Genomic DNA, 21,127 nt, shown 5'->3' with positions numbered 1-21,127 from the left:
TGACGCCTGTGAAAAGACATGCAGCACCTAAGTGTCAAAAAGAGAATAGTGCATTTCATTTCTCAACAAAGCACACCCATCGATTTTTGAATACTCAACCTTTTGAATGTACATACTATTTTCCTGCCTATTACATGGATTTTGAATTTTCACATTATATTCACACTAATTTACAGTGTATTTGCAATATTGCTGTAGAACTAGCAATTGGGGACTGGATTTTTCAAGATGAGCCATTGTTGGAACCCGAGAGGCCACGGGGCTGCGTGTACAAGCTGTTTCCCAGGCTGAAGCTCAGCAACACAGCTTGAGAAGCAGAATTCCCCTTCAGTCGCTCCCTTTTTAGCCCCCTTTTACCTTTCTTTAACAATCGCTCCTTCTCCACTCCAACCAGCCGTCCCCAAACACTCAGTGAATAAAGTTAGTGCAACATGCGGCCCTTAAACCCACCCCAAGACTGCTGCCTGGCAGCCACACTGACAGAATTGTTTGTTAATAGTCCAATTAGATAATTGCCATCTTTCACTACTTTTCCTCTCTGTTTCCCATAAAGGAATTATTGGTGTTCAGGGAGGGGGGCAGCTTGAAGAGGGCTTCTGGCCCCGCAAGGTGACGAGAAGGGCCGGAGAATGTTCCTTGCACAAGGCCATTGGTTTGAATTGAATCATTGTAGCCTAATCAATGGTCTTATTGGATTACTCCCTGAGATATTGTTGCTCTGACAATGGAAATAGCTAAGAGTTGGTGGGTAGGTGGGTGAAGAGTGGGATGGAAGGAAGTGCTGGAGAGGGGGGCCGTTCCACTGGTGTGAGTGCAGAGGCACTAATGACAAGTTTTGTCCCCTTTTTGTGTTTTTCAGATTAAGACTAGAAATGCAGCAGACTGCTTCTTATATGAATGGTGGGGACACTGCATTAATGACTAGGACCTGTGGGCAGCTCTTCCTGCTGTTGTTTGTCGTGCTGAGTGACGTGGGACGACACAGGAAACTTTAACACAGTTCCTGTTAAGCAGAGCCAGGTGGTTTTTGTGAATCAGCTGTCGTGGAGAGTACAAATTCCAATCGTGGTGGATTCACTTTTCTGTATCCTCTGTCTCTCCTCCTCTGCTTTATTCTCACTATCTCGGTCTCCCTCCCTCGCTCTCTCTCTCTCTCTCTTTCTCTATCCTTCTCTTACTCCCACTCACCTGTGAAAGTACTATATCGGCAAGAGCTCTATGTTGCAGAGGGACGATCATTGGCAAAAGACACAATAAATGCGATTAAAGTTAGCCATCGTGGCCAGACAACCAACGCCGGAGACACGTTGAAAATGGCTGGCCATGTTCCGGGGATCAAAGACTGAAGTGCCTGGGAACTTTTCTGGAACTGTCGTGCCCCTGTGATTGTGTCTGTGTGCTCAGGGAGGCTATTTTGCAAAGCGAGACCAATCATTTCTCTTGATTCCCTGACTGAGAGCTGGCTGACAGATGAGGACGGAGTGAGCGAACCCCTCTATTAGGACCTGATATATTTCCCAAACAATTTAGTGTATTCATGAGGCAACGCAAATGTGGAAGCAGCAAAATTACCGTAATCAATTGAAACAGCGAGCGTGTCGATCCATCGCTCTGATTATTTGGAGATGATCTATCAGCCTGATGTGTATGTAACAAGGCGAGGTGGCATTACATCGCTTTTAAGTTTCAGTGATAAGTCCATGATCATTGGGCAAGTGAGTTGGACAATGAAAATAGGGCACCTTGGCAGGTGAGGCAAGCGTTCCCCGAACATTAGGTAGGTGACTTTCTGGTCTAAAAGGTGCTGTTTTAAAATAAAGCCACACTGTTGAGACAACACAACGCGCAATACTCTCTGCAATCCCTTTTTTCATCTGACAAAGAAAAGAAAGTGGGGGAAGAAAGAATTATCGGAGAGGTTAAGTGATTATGGAGGTCAGATACAACCAGGAGACAGAACCGGGGATGGGGCTGAAGAATGGACTAAAGGATGGGAAAGACAGCAAGGATTCCCAGGCGAACCTTTCCAAAACCTTCCTAAAGGATCAGCAGGAGTCCTTCTCAGCATCTGGGATGGTGGAGAACTGTGAGAAGAACCGGGCGAGCACGGGGGACCCAGACTACTGCCGGAGAATACTTGTCAGAGGTGAGAGGATTTCTACTCATATGTTCTAATACTGCAGCGCATGGGGTCTATTTACTCATTGCTTTACTCTATATGTACCCACAGGATGAAATAAGATAATTTGCTATGTGAGATATTTAGAATGTTTATTTTTTTAAATTCAGCATTAAGAGTAAATACAAATATAAAAGAGTAAATAAAAATGTACATTTTGAGCACTTGTCTCATATGGACATATGAACTATGTCCATATTTTCATGACTTATGTAACACTTGTGACATACTCCTTCTATCAAAATTATTTACATTCACAACAATTGTGTATCTTCTGAAATTGAATTATAGGGCACACTTAAAGAATCATAGCAAACCTTTATTTAAGATTTCTAAATACATTTGTTTTTTAAATTAAGAATAGATTTTACGCTGCTATATACTATACCATTTCTCCTTTTGTAAAACACCTTGTATTTGAAAACAATATTTCAGAGAAGCTTAAAAGAATATGATACACAGGTGTTCGCTATCTTATTCAGATACAGATGTTGAATGACAGTACTAATGGGCGTAAAATGTATTTGCTTATATCATCTTTGATTCAAGCTATTTCATATGTAGTTAATAAAAATAAATGTGTCAATTGTTATGAGCGTCGTCTGGCCTCGGGTAAATTGCAGCAGAATAAGCACACATTATTTATCTACTCTGTTTAACACAGTTGGTCAAACATAGAGACTGTTTAAAAATATGAATAATCCTTGCTAATTGGTATAGATATCATTTAGCAACTGAAATGAAAACTACATTCAAAGATAAATGTTTATATTTTCAGGTTATCTTTTGCTGCTTTTAGATGATGAAAGAAATAATAATACTTTAAATACATACATACATAATACATTTAAGTTCATTGAGAAATAACCTTTTCCTACTATATTTTCTCTCTTTTCTATTAAGTCAATAAAAGCTAATACAGGTATGGAATTAATATCAAATCAAATGATTTAAATGTAGATCCTTGAGTTATTTTCCATTCACATGACAGAAAATACAACTTTTTAAATACTGTACACATTAGATTTGTATTGTAGAAACCTAGAGGAAAAAAACACTCTTGAGGTTAGTTGACTCATTTTAGGAGAGAGTTCTGATTGAAATTATAAAATATGATCATTTAAAGTATTGATGCAATAAATGAGTTGGTAAAAGTCAATTATCACAATGAAATAAACGGATAATGTCGCTGTATTTTGTAGATGTTTTGTACTTTTAAAAAAAATCTACTTTCTTCTGTAAACTGCACCTTTCAAATTAATTAAAGACTGTTCTTTTTTTAAACTGGTTTTAGTGCACTTGAGGTTACCCGTAGTTAGTCTGCAAAGTACAGTAGTTGGTTGGGAAAATGTCAGTGTATCAACTGAAGTAATGCATAGAACTGTGATTGATATTGTGCATTGTATGCATTCATATAAATAATGCACCATATTCATGTGCGTACCTGGATGGTTCATTTTTTAGTTTTGCAGATTTAGTTATCAAAACATATTGGATTGTGTAATGTAATTAAATAGAGATGTACAGAGATCCTCAGTTTTATTAGTCTAAAAGGATGTATTTTATTTTGAAAATATAGTAAAATCATCATAGATTGGTTCATACAGCTTCATGCTGGGCACTTAAACAAGACCTAAGTCATTCATTGAAGACAATCATTCATTTCATGGACAATAGTAGGCATACAGATATTACAACAATGATGAATGGTCATTCTGATGTGATTAAGTTCAGACTAAGAGATCACTTTATTGGTCAAAAATCTGACTTCCACTTTTAACCCATCCCCTCCAAAAGACACACATACACAGGTTTTTGGAGAGGTGCAGGGGGGCTGTTAAGTGCTTTGCTCAAAGGCAGGTAATGGCATCAAGGATTTCATACCAGCAACCCTCTGGTTGCCAGCTCACTTCCCGACAGACCGAGGATTCGAACTCTCTAACCACTAGGCTACCTGATGACCCACAAGTGTTTCTAAAATTGAAAATATCTATCATTGATAAAGCTTCAGTGGTCACTTGTTCCTTGTTGTAGATGCCAAAGGGTCTATACGAGAAATCATTCTGCCAAAGGGACTGGATTTGGACCGTCCCAAACGAACCCGGACCTCTTTCACCGCAGAGCAACTCTATCGTCTGGAGATGGAGTTCCAGAGGTGCCAGTATGTGGTTGGGAGGGAACGAACAGAACTGGCCCGCCAGCTAAATCTATCTGAAACTCAGGTAATTCAAGCAATACATGTGCCTATTTCCCTCTGACCATGAGTAAATAAAAATGGCAAGTGTAATACTACATCTATGTTCTGTGGTATCATAGATAATATGTTATCGGACTGTTCAATGAAGTGCCTTTTGGGTAGTGTAATTTTGTCAATAATAATGATTTATTTCACCTGATTTTAACATTCTGTCCTAAAAAAACACATGTTCAACTTCATGAGGCACACGTTTTCCCATCTCAAGGGTTTAAATTAAGAAAAATGAAAATGCCAATTAAAGTAAAAGGGTTGACCATAACAGGGTTAACAGTTTCATCTTAAATCAGCCGTAACTCCCATTGTGACAGGGAGCATGGAAGCTTGTTGTTTGCAACAATTGAATGCATGTGTAACAAAAAAAAAAATCTCTCAAAAAAACTTCTAGCCTATCTATGGGTAGCATAGTTGATGTGTCATGGTTGACAGGCTCAGTTTTCCGCCACAAAACACCAGACAAAGGCCTAAAAGGAGTAGAACCAGCTCACCTGCTTTAACACTATGATTTGACAATTAGATGTTCAATGTTTTTTTTATAAAATCACTGTTATTGGAATATGGTTACATTTAGTTAGAGCGTAGATGTACACTATGTGATCAAAAGTATGTGGACACCTGCTTGTCGAACATCTCATTCCAAAATCATGGGCATTAATATGGAGTTGGTCCCCCTTTTGCTGCTCTAACAGCCTCCACTCTTCTGAGAAGGCTATCTCCTAGATGTTGGAACATCAGAATGCTGCGGGAACTTGCTTACATTCAGCCATAACAACATTAGTGAGGTCGGGCACTGATGTTGGGTGATTAGGCTTAGCTCGCAGTCGGTGATCCAATTCAACCCAAATGTATTTGATGGGTTTGAGGTCAGGTCTCTGTGCAGGCCAGTCAAGTTCTTCCACACCGATCTCGACAAACCATTTCTGTATGGACCACGCTTGGCGCACTGGGGCATTGTCATGCTGAAACAGGAAAGGGCCTGCCCCAAATTGTTGCCACAAAGTTGGAAGCACAGAATCTTCTAGAATGCCATTGTATGCTGCAGCATTAAGATTTCCATTCAGTGGAACTAAGGGGCCCGAACCATGAAAAACATCCCCAGGCTAGTATTTCTCCTCCACCAAACTTTACTGTTGGCACTATGCAATCGGTAGCAGGTAGCATCTCCTGGCATCAGCCAAACACAGATTAGTTCGTCGGACTGCCAGATGGTGAAGCGTGATTCATCACTCCAGAGAATGCGTTTCCACTGCTCCACGGTCCAATGGCGGCGAGCTTTACAGCACTCCTACCGATTCTTGGCATTGTGCGCAGTGAACTTAGGCTTGTGTGCGGCTGCTCGGCCATGGAAACCTATTTCATGAAGCTCCCGACGAACAGTTCTTGTGCTTGACGTTGCTTCCAGAGGCAGTTTGGAACTCGGTAGTGAGTGTTGAAACCGAGGACAGATTATTTTTATGCGCTACACGCTTTAGCACTCGGCGGTCCCGTTCTGTGACTTGTGTGACCTACCACTACGCGACTGAGCCGGTGTTGCTCCTAGACGTTTCCACTTCACATTAACAGTACTTACAGTTGACCAGGGAAGCTCTAGCAGGGCAGATATTTGATGATCTGACTTGTTGGAAATGTGGCATACAATGACAGTTCCACGTTGAGAGTCACTGATCTCTTCAGTAAGGCCAGTCTACTGCCAATGTTTGTCTATGGAGAAATGGCTGTATGCTTGATTTTGTACACCTGTCAGCGACGTGTGTGGCTGAAATAGCCGAATCCACTAGTTTGTAGGGGTGTCCACATACGTTTGTATATATCGTGTATGTGATACAACTGTTAAATGTTCTGTTTTATCAAAATCTACACACAATTACATAAAAGGCACTCGTGGAACGACCCTTAGGTATTTTCAAATCTTATCTCAAATGTGAAAAATGATGCTTTCCATATTGTCATCATACTTGTTGTCATATCCCATTCCAATACAATCTATTTAATTGTTACTATAACCCAGTTGACATTTTATTTAGCATACTGGTCAGTTAATTGTTTCTAACTAAAATAATTTAGAAGATAATTAAGAAATGTGGAAAACTGTTTCACTGATCATATAGCTCAAGCAATACTATTGTTAGGTAATGATCATATACAAAATTCAAATAAAATATATTTTGTTCTATTTTGCATAGTGAACTATGCAATCTCAGTCAATTCTATTGCCATGTTAGCCATATTTTCAGTTTTCTAGTCCACAGGCCTTAGCTGTGAGGTCAGGGAAAGGTCACGCTGCGCCCACTGTCGGTGAACTGTATTTGCACTTGTCTGCTCGCTCTCGACAAGAGATACCAAACTTAGTTACCCTTCAATGTATAATTTTCACTTCAGGGAAACCCTGCTCTCTGCTTCAGAGCTCAGGCCGACATATTTGCAGCACAATTTTATTTATTTATTTATCTTGCAAGCTGGCTAATGGCATGGTCAGCCACATTTGCATATGTTTGTTACGTATGTCATGAATGCTTAATCGGGCCTAAACTAGCTTGACTTTGGACAGATGTTAGACTGGAGCATTATGCTCAGGTATTTTCTGTGAGTCACAACATAGTCATGTGTTTCTCTCACACATTTCTGATCATTACAATAAATATTCATAATGATCTAGCATATACATACATAAAAGAATGTTAAAATTCATTCTTTTCTGACATATACATTTGATGCTTTTATTTTGAATGTAGCTACAGTATACAGTACATGTGGTTAACCATGTCAGCACACATTGAATTCAGAATTCTTTGGTGGTTTTTAATAGAGAATAATGGTACTTTAGACTTCACACAGCCGTTAGGTCCCCATTCACGGGGAGGACAATAGGCTTGAATTTCTTAACGTCTTTTCACATGCAACATTAAAATGTTCCACGCAGCCACGCTACTTGATTACTTTAAATCTTCAAATGTCTCGTACATGCATTGATGAAGTGGTCTCTAATGACGGCATCATGAAATACAATTTTTGTTCCGATGCACTCTTGGGGTGTTACATTAAGAAAGGACAGCCATTTGCTGAAGTGTGCACACCTAATCATCTTTGTTTGTGTTGTTGGCTTTAGAGTCCCTCGTTGGACGTTGTTGAAAATGTATCCTCTCAGATAAAAGATGTTCACCAATTGTTATGGTTATCAAACTGTAATTCCTTGCTTACAGCGTGTAAAATAGATTTGCGATTGACTCACTAACCTTGTGAATTTACTGAGTTGTTTGTCTACAACCACAACAACAACATGAGGGAAAACATGCTATTCAGATGTGATTGAAGTAGCTGCCGTTTGAGGTACTGTAGCTGGAGGCTCATTGATTGAGACACATTGCTTTCATATGTACCATAATTAGAGTGAATCAGATTTGATTGCCACAGACTTGATAGAGGTGGGGAAAAACATGAAGAAAATGCCAAAAAATTCAAACTCCTGTTATCAATTTTTTAAAGGAATTTATTATATAAAATGTATATTTATAAAACCCAAATGGGAAAAGATAGGTCTATTTTTATTGTTGAATGACTATCAAACGTGGAATAAAAACGTGTTTGCTTTACTTTGCATTTACTTTACTAATTTATCTACTTGATTAGGAATACAATAGCCATGTTTATCTGTCATACACACTTTACTTTGATATACCTCAGTCCCTGTTATACTTCAGACACATACATACATATAAACTCATCAGGGCCGGCCCCAGGCATAAGGCGTTCAGGGTCTCAACTCAATCCGTTTCTCAATATACTGTTGAGAGTTAGAATAGTAGAATAAAAAAGGTGGAATTTTGAAATTTGGTTGTGCAGTTTTCAATTGTTATGTCAGTCACTGCCAGTCACTCAATTAGTCATGTCAGCTAACTTCATTTTTTTCTATCTAAACTTGAAGTAATTATGGTAAAAATACCGACCAGGCATGCAGGCCATGCAAGGCATGTGCTCCGGGGCCCTGACCTCCAAGGGGCCCCCATTGATTTTGTAAGTCATCATCACTCAGATATCATTAACATGGCATAAATCATGGCGAAATATGTAGAATTGCAGAAAAGTAGCTTTAAAATAGGAAACATGTATCTCCACTCCATGGCAAAATTAGTAAAATTGTATGAAATTTGTTATAAAATTGCTAAATGTTTTCGCCACTCCATGGCAACTGCAACACTTTCTCTACGCCCCATGGCAAAATATGTAGAATTGCAGGAAATTAACAAAAATGTATTAATACGTTTTTTTCTCGCCGATGTATTATTATTTTTATTATTATTATAGAGCGGGTCCACTAAAAAGTTTTTCCAGCAAGGGCCCCCAAACCAAATCTTGCCTAGGGCCCCCAAAAGGCTAGGGCCGGCCCTTATACTCATTACTATCTGACCCTGCTTTTGTTGCTTTCATGTCCTTTAGTTCATTAATTATTTAATAAACTAAAGATTTTAAAGGTCATGGAAATACATTTGATGAATTTCTTACTACTTTATCTTACATTCTGCATTTTACCAGGAGACAAATATGTTATTGAGTTATTCATGCCTCCCGTGACAACATATTTTTCTTTACGGAAAGTTTAGTTCAAGTTTAGACCCCAAACAACGTACTGTATAGTGTATGCTCATACCTACTATGAAAAAATACAAATTATGTGTGACTCTGATAACATCCATTAATGTGACATTGATACATAAATATTTATATGGCATTAGGTTGTGATTTCATCCGTGTTTCTGTAAATTAGCTACTAAATCTGTTAAGGGGTGGTAGCTGGGCCCCCTGGTCTCATTCCCTGATCATGCTACCAATTATATTACTATCACAATTCAAATCATGTGGACATCAAAGTGTGACCTATACTGAGACCACAGGGGAATTCGGAATTATTCACAACAATCCAAATCCTTCAGTCATTTTCTGAAAACATTGGTGTTGCAATAAATGCCTACGGAGATGATAAAAAAGACATATTATCCAAAGTATATTCATTTGGAAAATAGGCCCTATTTTGCTTAATTAAGGCCTCTAATGCTTATTTTCTGTCTGAATTTGGTTTTGTGTCCTCCCTCAAGGTTAAAGTTTGGTTCCAGAACCGACGCACAAAGCAGAAGAAGGACCAGGGCAAAGATTCAGAGCTGCGCTCGGTGGTGTCAGAGACGGCGGCCACCTGCAGTGTATTAAGACTCCTAGAGCAGGGCCGGCTCCTCACGCCGCCAGGTCTGCCGGGGCTCCTGCAGCACTGTGGCAACGGCACCTTGAGTGCCGCCCTGCGAGGGCCCTCCATGGGCATGGCCAGCAATGGAAGCAGCAGCAGCAGCAGTGGTGCCAGCTCAGGGACGGCCGGTGGCAGTCCCCCTCTGCCCATAGTGACCAGTTCAGGGACGGTAGCGGGCCTCCAGAGCTCCTCGTCAGCTCATGGACTGTTCAGCTTCCCCATGCCCTCTCTGCTGGGAAGCGTGGCCACCCGCATGTCCTCCAACCCGCTTTCTATGGCCGGGAACCTACAGGAACTGTCTGCCCGCTACCTGAGCTCTTCTGCTTTTGAACCTTATTCACGGACCAATGGCAAGGAGAGTATGGACAAAAACGTTTTCGAATGATGTTTGATTCGTTTCGTTGCTCTCCTTGCTTTTTATTGTCTTGGTTTTGTTTGTTTCGCCCTCTTTTGTCCTGTTTGTGTTGTGGTTGTCGTTCATGTAAATCCAACTGAACATCTGATGCCTCTCAGAGGGAGGAAAACAAAGACATACATTTCATTCTTATAAGAACAGGGTGATTGTTTTTAAGCTTTTGCACTAAATTAAAGTTTCATCTCCATGTTGTGAATTTCAATACAAGTACTCAGAGAAACAAATATCCATGAGATTGCAAAGGGGAAGCATTGCATTTTTTTTGCCACATTTTCTCACATTTATTTTGCCGCAATAGCAATCACAAAAAGAGCCACAAAAATGAGTCTGTTCATGTTTTGGTAACACATCACACATGTTTAGCTGCTGGAGGTAATTGGCACATTACACACAAAGCTTTTCAGTGATTGGCCATGGGTGTAACATGATGGTACCTTTTTGATTTTGTGTTTTATTATTTGATTGTTTGGGTAGACAGTGTCACAGTGTTTCGAAGTAGAGAGTTATCAAGCATTACAGCTTGTGAAGTTCAGGTGACAGACTGTCAGTTCAGGATGGCATGGTGAACTTGGAGTTCGGCCCTTGTCAAATATGACATTTCAGTTTACGGAAATATCACAGGTCTCTTTTTCCATTTGCAGATACTCATGAGGAACACAGGCATTTAACATACAAATGCATTTACATATGCAGATGTTTTGCAATATTAAGCTACAATAACAGTATTTTATACCAGTTTGTATTTGTTTTTATGTTTGGGCCAAAACAAACTAAAGAAAAATGTTGTCATACAGTATGATAGTTCAATTGTTCTGTGTTAGTTGTTTTATAAATGGGTTTGTGAGGGTTTTCCCAATATGATTTTAAACACAGTCTACATTTGTGACTTTTATGTCTTAAAGCTGCAGTATTCCACTTTTTCGTCTGTGATTTTAAGAATACTGGAGTGGTAGTCCAGATTTCCATGTAAGAGTTGGAGAAAAGCTTGGAAGTGTGGGTTTGGGCAAAGAAAGGATGGAGGAAAGGGTTCTGGAAAAGCTTTTGAACTACAGTAAGCAGCTTGCATAGTTGGATATACAGAATTTAACTTGATGCTACATGATTGAAAACAGTGCAGAAGGTCTTGCAATCTTTTAAGACCTTTTCCCGTGTGAAATGTTTTAAGATCAGTCACCATGGCGGGAGGTTTAGTAGGAAAGGAGCATGAGGTGACTGAGTGAAATTACTGTAGTACAAAAGAAAGAAACATGAGAATTGTACCTAAAATTGTTATTTTATTGTAAATTATTAATGTCCGTAATTAATAGATGATTAGTATGTATATCTGAAAAATAATGAATGAATTAATGAATGAATGTAAGGGAGGAGGTGATAAATCAATCAAAGCTCTTTGGTGCTGTTGTTGTGAAATAACTTGAACTTTGTGACATGTGTGGTAAGAGTGTGGATACATATTATATACAGTATATATGCCTACCAAAAAAGCCAAGTGTGTTTTTTATTATTTTTCTTTCATACATTCATCATGATGATAATCCAGTTATGATTAAAAAAAAGGCCATGTTGTACCTTCATTGACAATGGGTTCGAATAGCAGTTTACTTTAAAAAAAAATTGTATTCAAATGAAGTGTTACGCCCTATGGAGAGGACCTTTGTCTGTATTATTCTAGGTAGCAACTGAAAGGTTGCAAGATCGAATCCCCGAGCTGACAAGGTAAAAATCTGTCGTTCTGCCCCTGAACAAGGCAGTTAACTCACTGTTCCTAGGCCGTCATTGAAAATAAGAATTTGTTCTTAACTGACTTGCCTGGTTAAATAAAGGTTAAATTTTTTTTAATAATAACCAGGGTCGTGTTAAATAGTAGCATGCGTGTTTGGGGGGAGTGTTTTTGTTTGCTACTATAACACTAACATAAACCATAACCTCTAGCTCATGGGAAAATGTACATACATTCACAAATGTGATTGAAGAAGGCTAGGGAAGTGATATTGAAAATATGGTTTGACTCACCTCTATAAAGTTTCGGTACTAGATGGGCTTCGTTGAAAAATGACAATTGTTAAGAGAGTTATAGAACTGTCAAAATGGACACTGGAAAAACGTCGTCTGGAAGCCAAGCTATGCACCGAAAACGACCTTTGCAATGTCTGTATTTAAGAACCCTTGGAGGCCTTTTCAATAGTAGTGTTTTCTATGGAATAGGAAAAAAACCCACTCTGGCCTATGAAAAGAATTGAGTTAAACCATTCAAAGCACACAAAAAAAATGTCACACAAAGAGGGGAATTGTCTCTTGAAAAACTACTTGCAGTGGTGAAAACCATGGAAGTCTGGGCACAAAAAAAAATGGGGATGAATGTGATGATAGCAACAATAAAGGTCATACAGGGTTTCCAAACAAATAAGCACACAGCCCACCATGTGGATTAATGGCATAATGCTCCTGGAATGGCTAACGCTCTACCCTACTATATGTCTATCAAATTGTACGACTGTGTGTCGTACAGCTTAATGTTTGAGTCAATGGAAATAACATAAAAATATGATTGTATAAGAAATACAATATAAGAAATGTATTAGTGTTAGCTTATGTTAGCCAAGTTCATTAAGTTGCACTTGGTACACTGGTGTCAAACTGTCATATATTCAAAAATTCTATGGGCCTCTTTTGTCAAATCAACAATTTAAATATGGACCAGTACAAAGAGCATGGATACAAAATGACATGGCATTTCTACCAGTGATTCATAAATGAAGAGGAAAATAATCCAATATGGCGGAAGTTCTGGTTCCACTTTGGACATTTATACTGAACAAAAATGTAAACGCAACATGTAACTGTTTTTTGGATTTGAATGAGTTACAGTTCCTAAGAGGAAATCAGTCAATTTAAATAGATTCATTAGGCCATAATCTATGGATTTCACATCTGTTGGTCACAGATACCTTAAAAAAAGGTAGGGGTGTGGATCAGAAAACCAGTCAGTATCTGCAGTGACCACCAGTTGCCTCATGCAGCGCGACACATCTCTTTTGCATAGAGTTGATCAGGCTGTTGATTGTGGCCTGTAGAATGTTGTCTCACTCCTCTTCCATGGCTGTTACGAAGTTGCTGGATATTGGTGGGAACTGGAACACGCTGTCGTACACGTTGATACAGAGCATCCCAAACATGGCTGGTGAGTATGCAGGCCATGGAAGAACTGCGACATTTTCAGTTTCCAGGAATTGTGTACAGATCCTTACGACATGGGGCCGTGCATTATCAGGCTGAAACATGAGGTGATGGTGGAGGATGAATGGCTCAACAAAGGGTCTCAGGATCTCATCACGGTCTCTCTGTGCATTCAAATCGATAAAATGCAATTGTGTTCGTTATCCATAGCTTTTGCCTGCCCATACCATTATCACACCGCCACCATGGGGCTTTCTGTTCACAACATTGACATCAGCAAATCGCTCGTCCACACATACACGGTCAGCAGTTCTGAGGTCGGTTGGACGTACTGCCAAATTCTCTAAAACAATGTCGGAGGTGGCTTTTGGTAGAGAAATTAACATTAAATTATCTGGCAACAGATCTGGTGGACATTCCTGCAGTCAGCATGCCAATTGCTTGCTCCCTCAAAACGTGAGACATCTGTGGCATTGTGTTGTCTGACAGAACTGGACATTTTAGAGTAGTCTTTTATTGTCCCCAGGACAAGGTGCACTTGTGTAATGATCATGCTGTTTAATCAGCTTCTTGATATGCTACACCTGTCAGTTGGATGGATTACCTTAAGCTCATTGTGCTTATGGAACATTTCTGGGATCTTTTATTTCAGCTCTTGAAACATGGGACCAACACTTTACATCTTGCATTTATATTTTTGTTCAGTGTGTTTCCCTGTGTGCAGAGGGAATTTGATTATATTTTTTTATATTTTAAAATTAGCATTTTAGCCATGTGTTACCGTGAAATATTTCCTACAAGGAAATCTAATGATACGAGAACAGTCTATGTTCATTTAGATATTTGAACTTGGAGTGCTGATGCTGAAACTCCTATTAGGTCTGGCAGGGCCATGCACAGAACTTTTGGGGGACATAAAAGGGCACCCCACCAAAATAAATCCCACAACCGCAGTCACAGACGTGTTACAAGAAGATGGGAAAGCAGCACAATCTGATGAGTAAAGTATTTTGATAAACTATTTTGAACTGGAATAAATTCTGCACTTATTAACAATGACCAATCCCAGTGGTTTTCTAACATTTTGACCCAAACCCCCCAAAAAGGAGTGATATAAAAACTTGTGACATCCACGCAAGCACATGCAGGTGTGCACACACGAAGATGTATGCACAATCGCTGCGCAAATGTAACTTGTCATTACAGCCATAAACGTCATGCATTTTCAAAATGCAAGACAGGCTACAGAAATAAATAGCATTTTACACCTGCATTTGGAGTCTTTCGTGTTAACAGCCATTATCAAGTAAGGATATAGGCTATCACGTCACTTCTCTAGAGTCTAGAGCAATCAAAATCCTCTGGCCAGGCAAGGGCACAGATAGGGCTATACTTATGCAGACCATGTGTCCTTTTGTCCACAGTCTCCATAGTGCCATTTTCGGTGGTGGTAATTTACCCATTTTGGGGGGGAAAATGTTGCCGTTGTTCTTGTTCTGAACCCACTGACCACAAGTTGTCGTTAACTTCTCATCTATACTTCAGAACCAAAAAGTGCCCCTCTTGATTGGTGACCAATGACCATTCATCAGCATTTGCACCAGTGGCGATTTTAGCATGTACATCTTGGTGGGGCAAACATTCTTTTTTTCTGTGAATGCCAGCAAAGACATTACACAACACAACACTAAACAATACATTAATTGCACTATAACGGTGACAAACGGTGCCCACAAACAGTTAGGGCCTACATAAAGCTGTCCCAACAACAGAGCTTTCCTTTCAGCACCATGGAGTGAATCCTTACCACTGCTACACCTGGCTATCAGCGGAGCCTTGTCTGGCAGCGAAACAGATCATTCAGCCTCATTTACTGCCTTTTTAAAAACATAGCTGATATGCATGACTTGCTTTAACAAATGTACAGTAGTTACTACTCACTCCTTGTGGATTTGTGTAAGTCGATAAGAACCGCATTCTCCTTCAGTAATAACAAACGCCAAAATGAGTTTTGACTTTTGAACCATACACAAACATTATTACATTTATGTGCAGTAAATTCATAATGTTTATTCTTATTTCATTAACACTTAGCTCGAAGTATAAGCAAGTAGAAGCAAACGAGCTGCGACGAGGTAGGCCTATTTGTTCAGCGCTTTCAAAATGGACACCGACAGAAATTCAGATTGATGTTAGTTCAGATAAATTCAGGAAGATGTTGAGGCCTTAACTTAACTATTCTTTAAGTCACCACAGAGAGAGAGAGAGAGAGAGAGACTCAGTTAGCCTACCATTTGAAGTATTTTATTAGGTCTATGTGGTCTAAAAAGAAAGGGAAATAAAATCATGAGGATCCACTTGCGCACTGCGCCAAAAAAAAAAATCGCAATATCAACTGGAATTACATGAGTCAGTGAACTTTTTTTATTAGTGAACTTTTTGTTGAAAACAAATATTTCAATGGGAAGAGACTGTCACTGGCAAACATGGTTACAGACCCAACAACATTATATAGTATCTCCTCCTTGTCAAGAAAAGAACATGAGCTAATTATAATACACAAAGTATAAGCAGACAAAGAAAGCTCTTATAATGTTAAATGATTTCTCTAAAACAGGCTATAGGCTACATGTGCACCACATAGTCAGAACAGTAGGTTAAGTTCTGAGGGGGAAAGGGACCAAATTATTAGGGTGAGGCACATGGACTACTAACAGCTTACTACACAACACACACTTAGTATTACTTTCTTAGCTACAGTATACATATCTACCTGGCATTTTACATCATTTATGCAGCAGCAAACAATACATTTTTGGACTCACCATTGTTGTGGTGCTGTGCTCACTTGAACAGGAAGGTGGTGCGGCGATCCTTCTTGTGGGCAAATTTTGTCATCAAACTTTGTCATCAAAGTCTGGCATTCTCTAGATTTATGGTGTTTTCACGACAACTGGGAACTCGGAAATAAACAAGGTCGAATCATGACGTCAGTGATCTTCAGGTTGGAGCTCTAGAAAGAGGCCAGAGTTCTCGACTTGGGATTCCGAGTTGGATGACCGTTCAAAATGTATTTTCCCAGTAGGAGTTTCCAGTTGTCTTGAACTCAATGAAGTCTGAGATTTCCCAGTTCCGAGTTTGCAGTTGTTTTGAACGAGGCAGAAGTCATGCTGGATTGACAGCATGGACAATGTTTCCAACCTTTTCTGGCCCATTGTGTTCGTGTAAATGTTTATACTTTTCAGCTTGGAAAAGAGACCCTTTCAGAAAGATGTTTTAAATCCTTAAACCCAGACTTGGACCACACACACTCTCCACCAAATAGCAGGCAGGGGAAGCAAAACAGTGATTGCTTTGCAACGCTTGCAGTTAGCCATTGATTCCTTCCAAACCACTCATTGTTGAATTTGAGATTTCTAGCTTGTTGTGTAATGTTTATGCCCAATGGCCGATGAGCACCGTTTTATCTATAATTTCTCTTCATATGACAAGGATTGAAAAGGATTTGCCGGCAGATTGTCAAACGTGATTCATGATGATGACTACTTGTCTAGCTTGCTAGCTAAGATTTTGAAAGCATGATGTTGAAATGATCATTCCAATCAAAGCTACGGTAGATATATGATTTGACATCATTTTATCCTGTGGCCAATGACCTTGAGCCTTCTTGGATGGGCACTTCTAATGTAAATCTATGGCAGCATCCAAGGGGGCTTGAACTGCCTAGCTTTCCCTGTAGATTCTACGGTTACGTAGTGTCCCCATGAGTGACAGAACACTGAGCCAATCACGGTGCAACTAGAGAAGATTACCAATGCCTACACTGTATTTTCTGCTGGCTGCCCCTCGATGACAGAAAGCATTTTGGAGCTGCCTTACTCTAGAAAGCATGTTTGTATGTGGCTTAATTCACTCAATAAATGTGCCTTTACATTGTTTTCAAACTGATATGTGTCATGAATTAATGCCATAATAAAAGGCAAAACAGGCAACAACAATAAAACAAAAAAACATATATATAAATAAATACAGTTGAAGTCGGAAGTTTACATACACTTAGGTTGGAGTCATTAAAACAGGTTTTTCAACCACTCCACAAATTTCTTCTTAAAACAAACTATAGTTTTGGCATGTCGGTTAGGACATCTACTTTGTGCATAACACAAGTCATTTGTCCAACTATTTTTTTACAGACAGATTATTTCACTTATAATTCACTGTATCACAATTCCAGTGGGTCAGAAGTTCACATACACTAAGTTGACTGTGCCTTTAAACAGCTTGGAAAATTCCAGAAAATTATGTCATGGCTTTAGAAGCTTCTGATAGGCTAATTGACATCATTTGAGTCAATTGGAGGTGCACCTGTGGATGTATCTCAAAGGCCTACTTTCAAACTCAGTGCCTCTTTGCTTGACACCATGGGAAAATCAAAAGAAATCAGCCAAGACCTCAGAAAAAAAATTGTAGACCTCCACAAGTCTGGTTCATCCTTGAGAGCAATTTCCAAAAGCCTGAAGGTATTACGTTCATCTGTACAAACAACAGTATGTTTTTTTTTAGCTAAACAGGTGGGGTTCAAAACAGGCTCTGCCCCACCTGCCCTGAATGACGAGTCGTCACTAACTTACACTCAATGGTGGCACACATATCCAGATTAGTGACCAGAAAGAAGAACTTGTTTAATTTCATTTCCAGTTTTGTCTGGCAAATACAGAGTGGGCCTACATTTATCATCCATATAAAATACAGTTTAGCAATCTACTACTGCCTCAGCCTATTGTTCTGGCAAAGATATGTGGCATTTTGATTGATCATTTTCATATTTCAGCCTACCCACTGGACACATTTCAATTCATTGTCTATTCCACATTGGTTCAATGTAATTTCATTTAAATTAATTTCATTTAAGTGGAAACAACGTTGATTCAGCCAGTGTGTGTTGAGTGGGTAGTTTGGGTGGCTACATGTCTAAAGATAAGCAGCCCTAACATCACACTGCCTCCCGAGCACGTGCCCCTTTGTTCTTCCAGTCTCAAAATTGCCCTTTTTGGTGGTGGTATAATTTCCTTTTTTTTTTATAAAAAAAAAAAGTTGTTTTGAACCCACAAGTCGACTTTAAATTCTCATCTATGCTTCAGAACCAAAACGTTGTGTGTCTTTATTGTTGACCAATGACCAGTCATCAGCATTGGCTTGCGAAGGCGGTGCATATATCCAGATTAGTGACCTGAAATAACTTGTTTAATTTCTTCCAGTTTTGCCTGAAAAAAACAGTAGAGGCAGCCTTCCTGCAGAGTGCTTATTGCCAACCCTGTTCTTTCTCACAAGTATGGTAAAAAGGTCATAAGAATGTTACATCTTTATCTTATAATATGGGAGGCAGTGTGATGTTAGAGCTGCTTATCTTTATAAAAAGGAAATTATACCACCACCAAAAAGGGCAATTTTGAGACTGGAAGAACAAAGGGGCACGTGCTCTCCGGTAAAGTCCTATCTGGGCAGTGTGCACATGCCTGAAGTCTGGGCTACCACGGGAACACAAGACCCTGTTCAGAATTCACATGCCATACCGTTATGTCGTTTTTCAGGGCATGTTTGCCTTTGGTCGGAAGTAAAATTTTAAGACACATTTCCATTCCATCCATCCCTCTCTTTTCTGTGGATGAGTAAAGTAATGCTTCAGTGGCATTGGAAACTGACGGTCTTTTGTCTATCAGAAGTATGAGCATAGGCAGAAAATCTTCCCCACTGTGTCTTGGGAATCTCCCAGGAGAGAGAACAGTCACATTTATGCCCACACCCCTTTTCTACCCCCACCCATTCTCTCTCTTCTCCTGCAATCCAATTAGACAGAAGGTCGGGAGGTTTTGTAAATGGGGGGTTAGGGACCCGGTGGATTTGTTGGGGGGAGTGTCATAGCTTGAGACCACCAACACATTTCTCCCAACAGTCTTTAAAACTAAGGCTTTGGGAGGAAATAAAAACTGCAACCAGTCTGTTTTTGGTTGTTTTGTCCACCTCTTTCATTTTCCTATTTGTACATACAGTACCAGTCAAAAGTTTGGACACACCTACTCATTCAAGGGTTTTACTTTATTTTGACTATTTTCTACATTGTAGAACAATAGTGAATACATCAAAACTATGAAATAACACACATGGAATCATGTAGTAACCAAAAAAGTGTTTAACAAATCAAAATATATTTTATATTTGAGATTCTTCAAAGTAGCCACCATTTGCCTTGAGAACTTTGCACACTTGGCATTCTCTCAACCAGCTTCATGAGGTAGTCACCTGGAATGCATTTCAATTAACAGGTGTGTCTTGTTAAAAGTTCATTTGCGGAATTTCTTTCTTTCCTTAATGCGTTTGAGCCAATCAGTTGCATTGTGACAAGGTAAGGGTGGTATACAGGAGCCCTATTTGGTAAAAGACCAAGTCATATTATGGCAAGAACAGCTCAAATAAGCAAAGAGAAACGACAGTCCATCATTACTTTAAGACATGAATTTCAAGAACTTTAAAAGTTTCTTCAAGTCCAGTCGCAAAAACCATCAAGTGCTATGATGGAACTGGCTCTCATGAGGACCGTCACAGGAAAGGAAGACCCAGAGTTACCTCTGCTGCAGAAGATAAGTTCATTAGATTTACCAGCCTCAGAAATTGCAGCCCAAATAAATGCTTCACGGCGTTCAAGTAACAGACACATCTCAACATCAACTGTTCAGAGGAGACTGTGTGAATCAGGCCTTCGTGGTCAAATTGCTGCAAAGAAACCAATACTAAAGGACAGCAATAATAAGAAGAGACTTCTTGCCATGTCTTTGTGAGACGCAGAGTAGGTGAACAGATGATCTCCGCATGTGTAGTTCCCACCGTGAAGCATGGAGGAGGAAGTGTGATGGTGCTTTGATGGTGACACTGTCTGTGATTTTCTTTAGAATTCAAGGCACACTTAACCAGCTTAGCTACCACAGCATTCTGCAGCGATACACCATCACATCTGGTTTGCGCTTAGTGGGACTATCATTTGTTTTTCAACAGGACAATGACCCAAAACACAACTCCAGGCTGTGTAAGAGCTATTTGACCAAGAAAGAGAGTGATGGAGTGCTACATCAGATGACCTGGCCTCCACAATTACCCAACCTCAACCCAGTTGAGATGGTTTGGGATGAGTTGGACTGCAGAGTGAAGGAAAAGCAGCCAACCAGTGCTCAGCATATGTGGGAACTCCTATAAGACTATTGGAAAAGCATTCCAGGTGAAGCTGGTTGAGAGAATGCCAAGCGTGTGCAAAGCTCTCAAGGCAAAGGGTGGCAACTTTGAAGAATTAAAAATGTAAAACAAATATATAAAATATATTTTGATTTGAATAACACTTTTTTGGTTACTACATGATTCCATATCTGTTATTTTGTGGTTTTGATGTGTTCACCATTCTACAATGTAGAAAATAGTAAAAATAAAGAAACATCCTTGAATGAGTAGGTGTGTCCAAACTTTTGACTGGTACTGTATGTATGGGGATTAGAAAGTACAGGCCTTATCAAAGCTCCAACCCTCTCATGCCACATAAGACTAGCCAAGAACTAGTGACCCCAGTTCCTGTAGTGGGTCAAATCTAGAGAATTTTCTAGCCTTCCCAGCCTGTTAAGTGACCTGCCTACCTTTGACAAGCTGTTAACCTGTTTGCACTATGAGACTACGTTGAGTAGTGGGGTCACAGCTAAGTTGTATTCATTCTAGCCTCTATGCACTCCCCTCCTCTAACCTTTTCCCTTCGTTTGTAGACGTCAATGAACAACACATCAGCTGTATGTGACCAGGCGAAAAAAACGTTCCAAGTCAAACCATGTCATA

The 21,127-nt window shown here is 39.6% G+C and overlaps 1 protein-coding gene across 1 annotated transcript; it reads left to right on the top strand.

Moving 5' to 3' along the window:
• The first annotated feature begins 905 nt into the window (after positions 1-905).
• LOC139570823 (ventral anterior homeobox 1-like) lies at positions 906-10,864 on the top strand. Its single transcript, XM_071393032.1, has 3 exons — positions 906-2,146; positions 4,214-4,401; positions 9,524-10,864. Exons 1-3 carry the CDS (start codon positions 1,930-1,932, stop codon positions 10,049-10,051), a joined length of 933 nt encoding a protein of 310 aa, XP_071249133.1. The 5' UTR covers positions 906-1,929; the 3' UTR covers positions 10,052-10,864.
• Positions 10,865-21,127: the final 10,263 nt, after the last annotated feature.

This window comes from Salvelinus alpinus, chromosome 3 (genome assembly GCF_045679555.1).
Source record: "Salvelinus alpinus chromosome 3, SLU_Salpinus.1, whole genome shotgun sequence".
NCBI lineage: Eukaryota > Metazoa > Chordata > Actinopteri > Salmoniformes > Salmonidae > Salvelinus > Salvelinus alpinus.
This window is presented reverse-complemented; position numbering and strand designations above follow the sequence as displayed.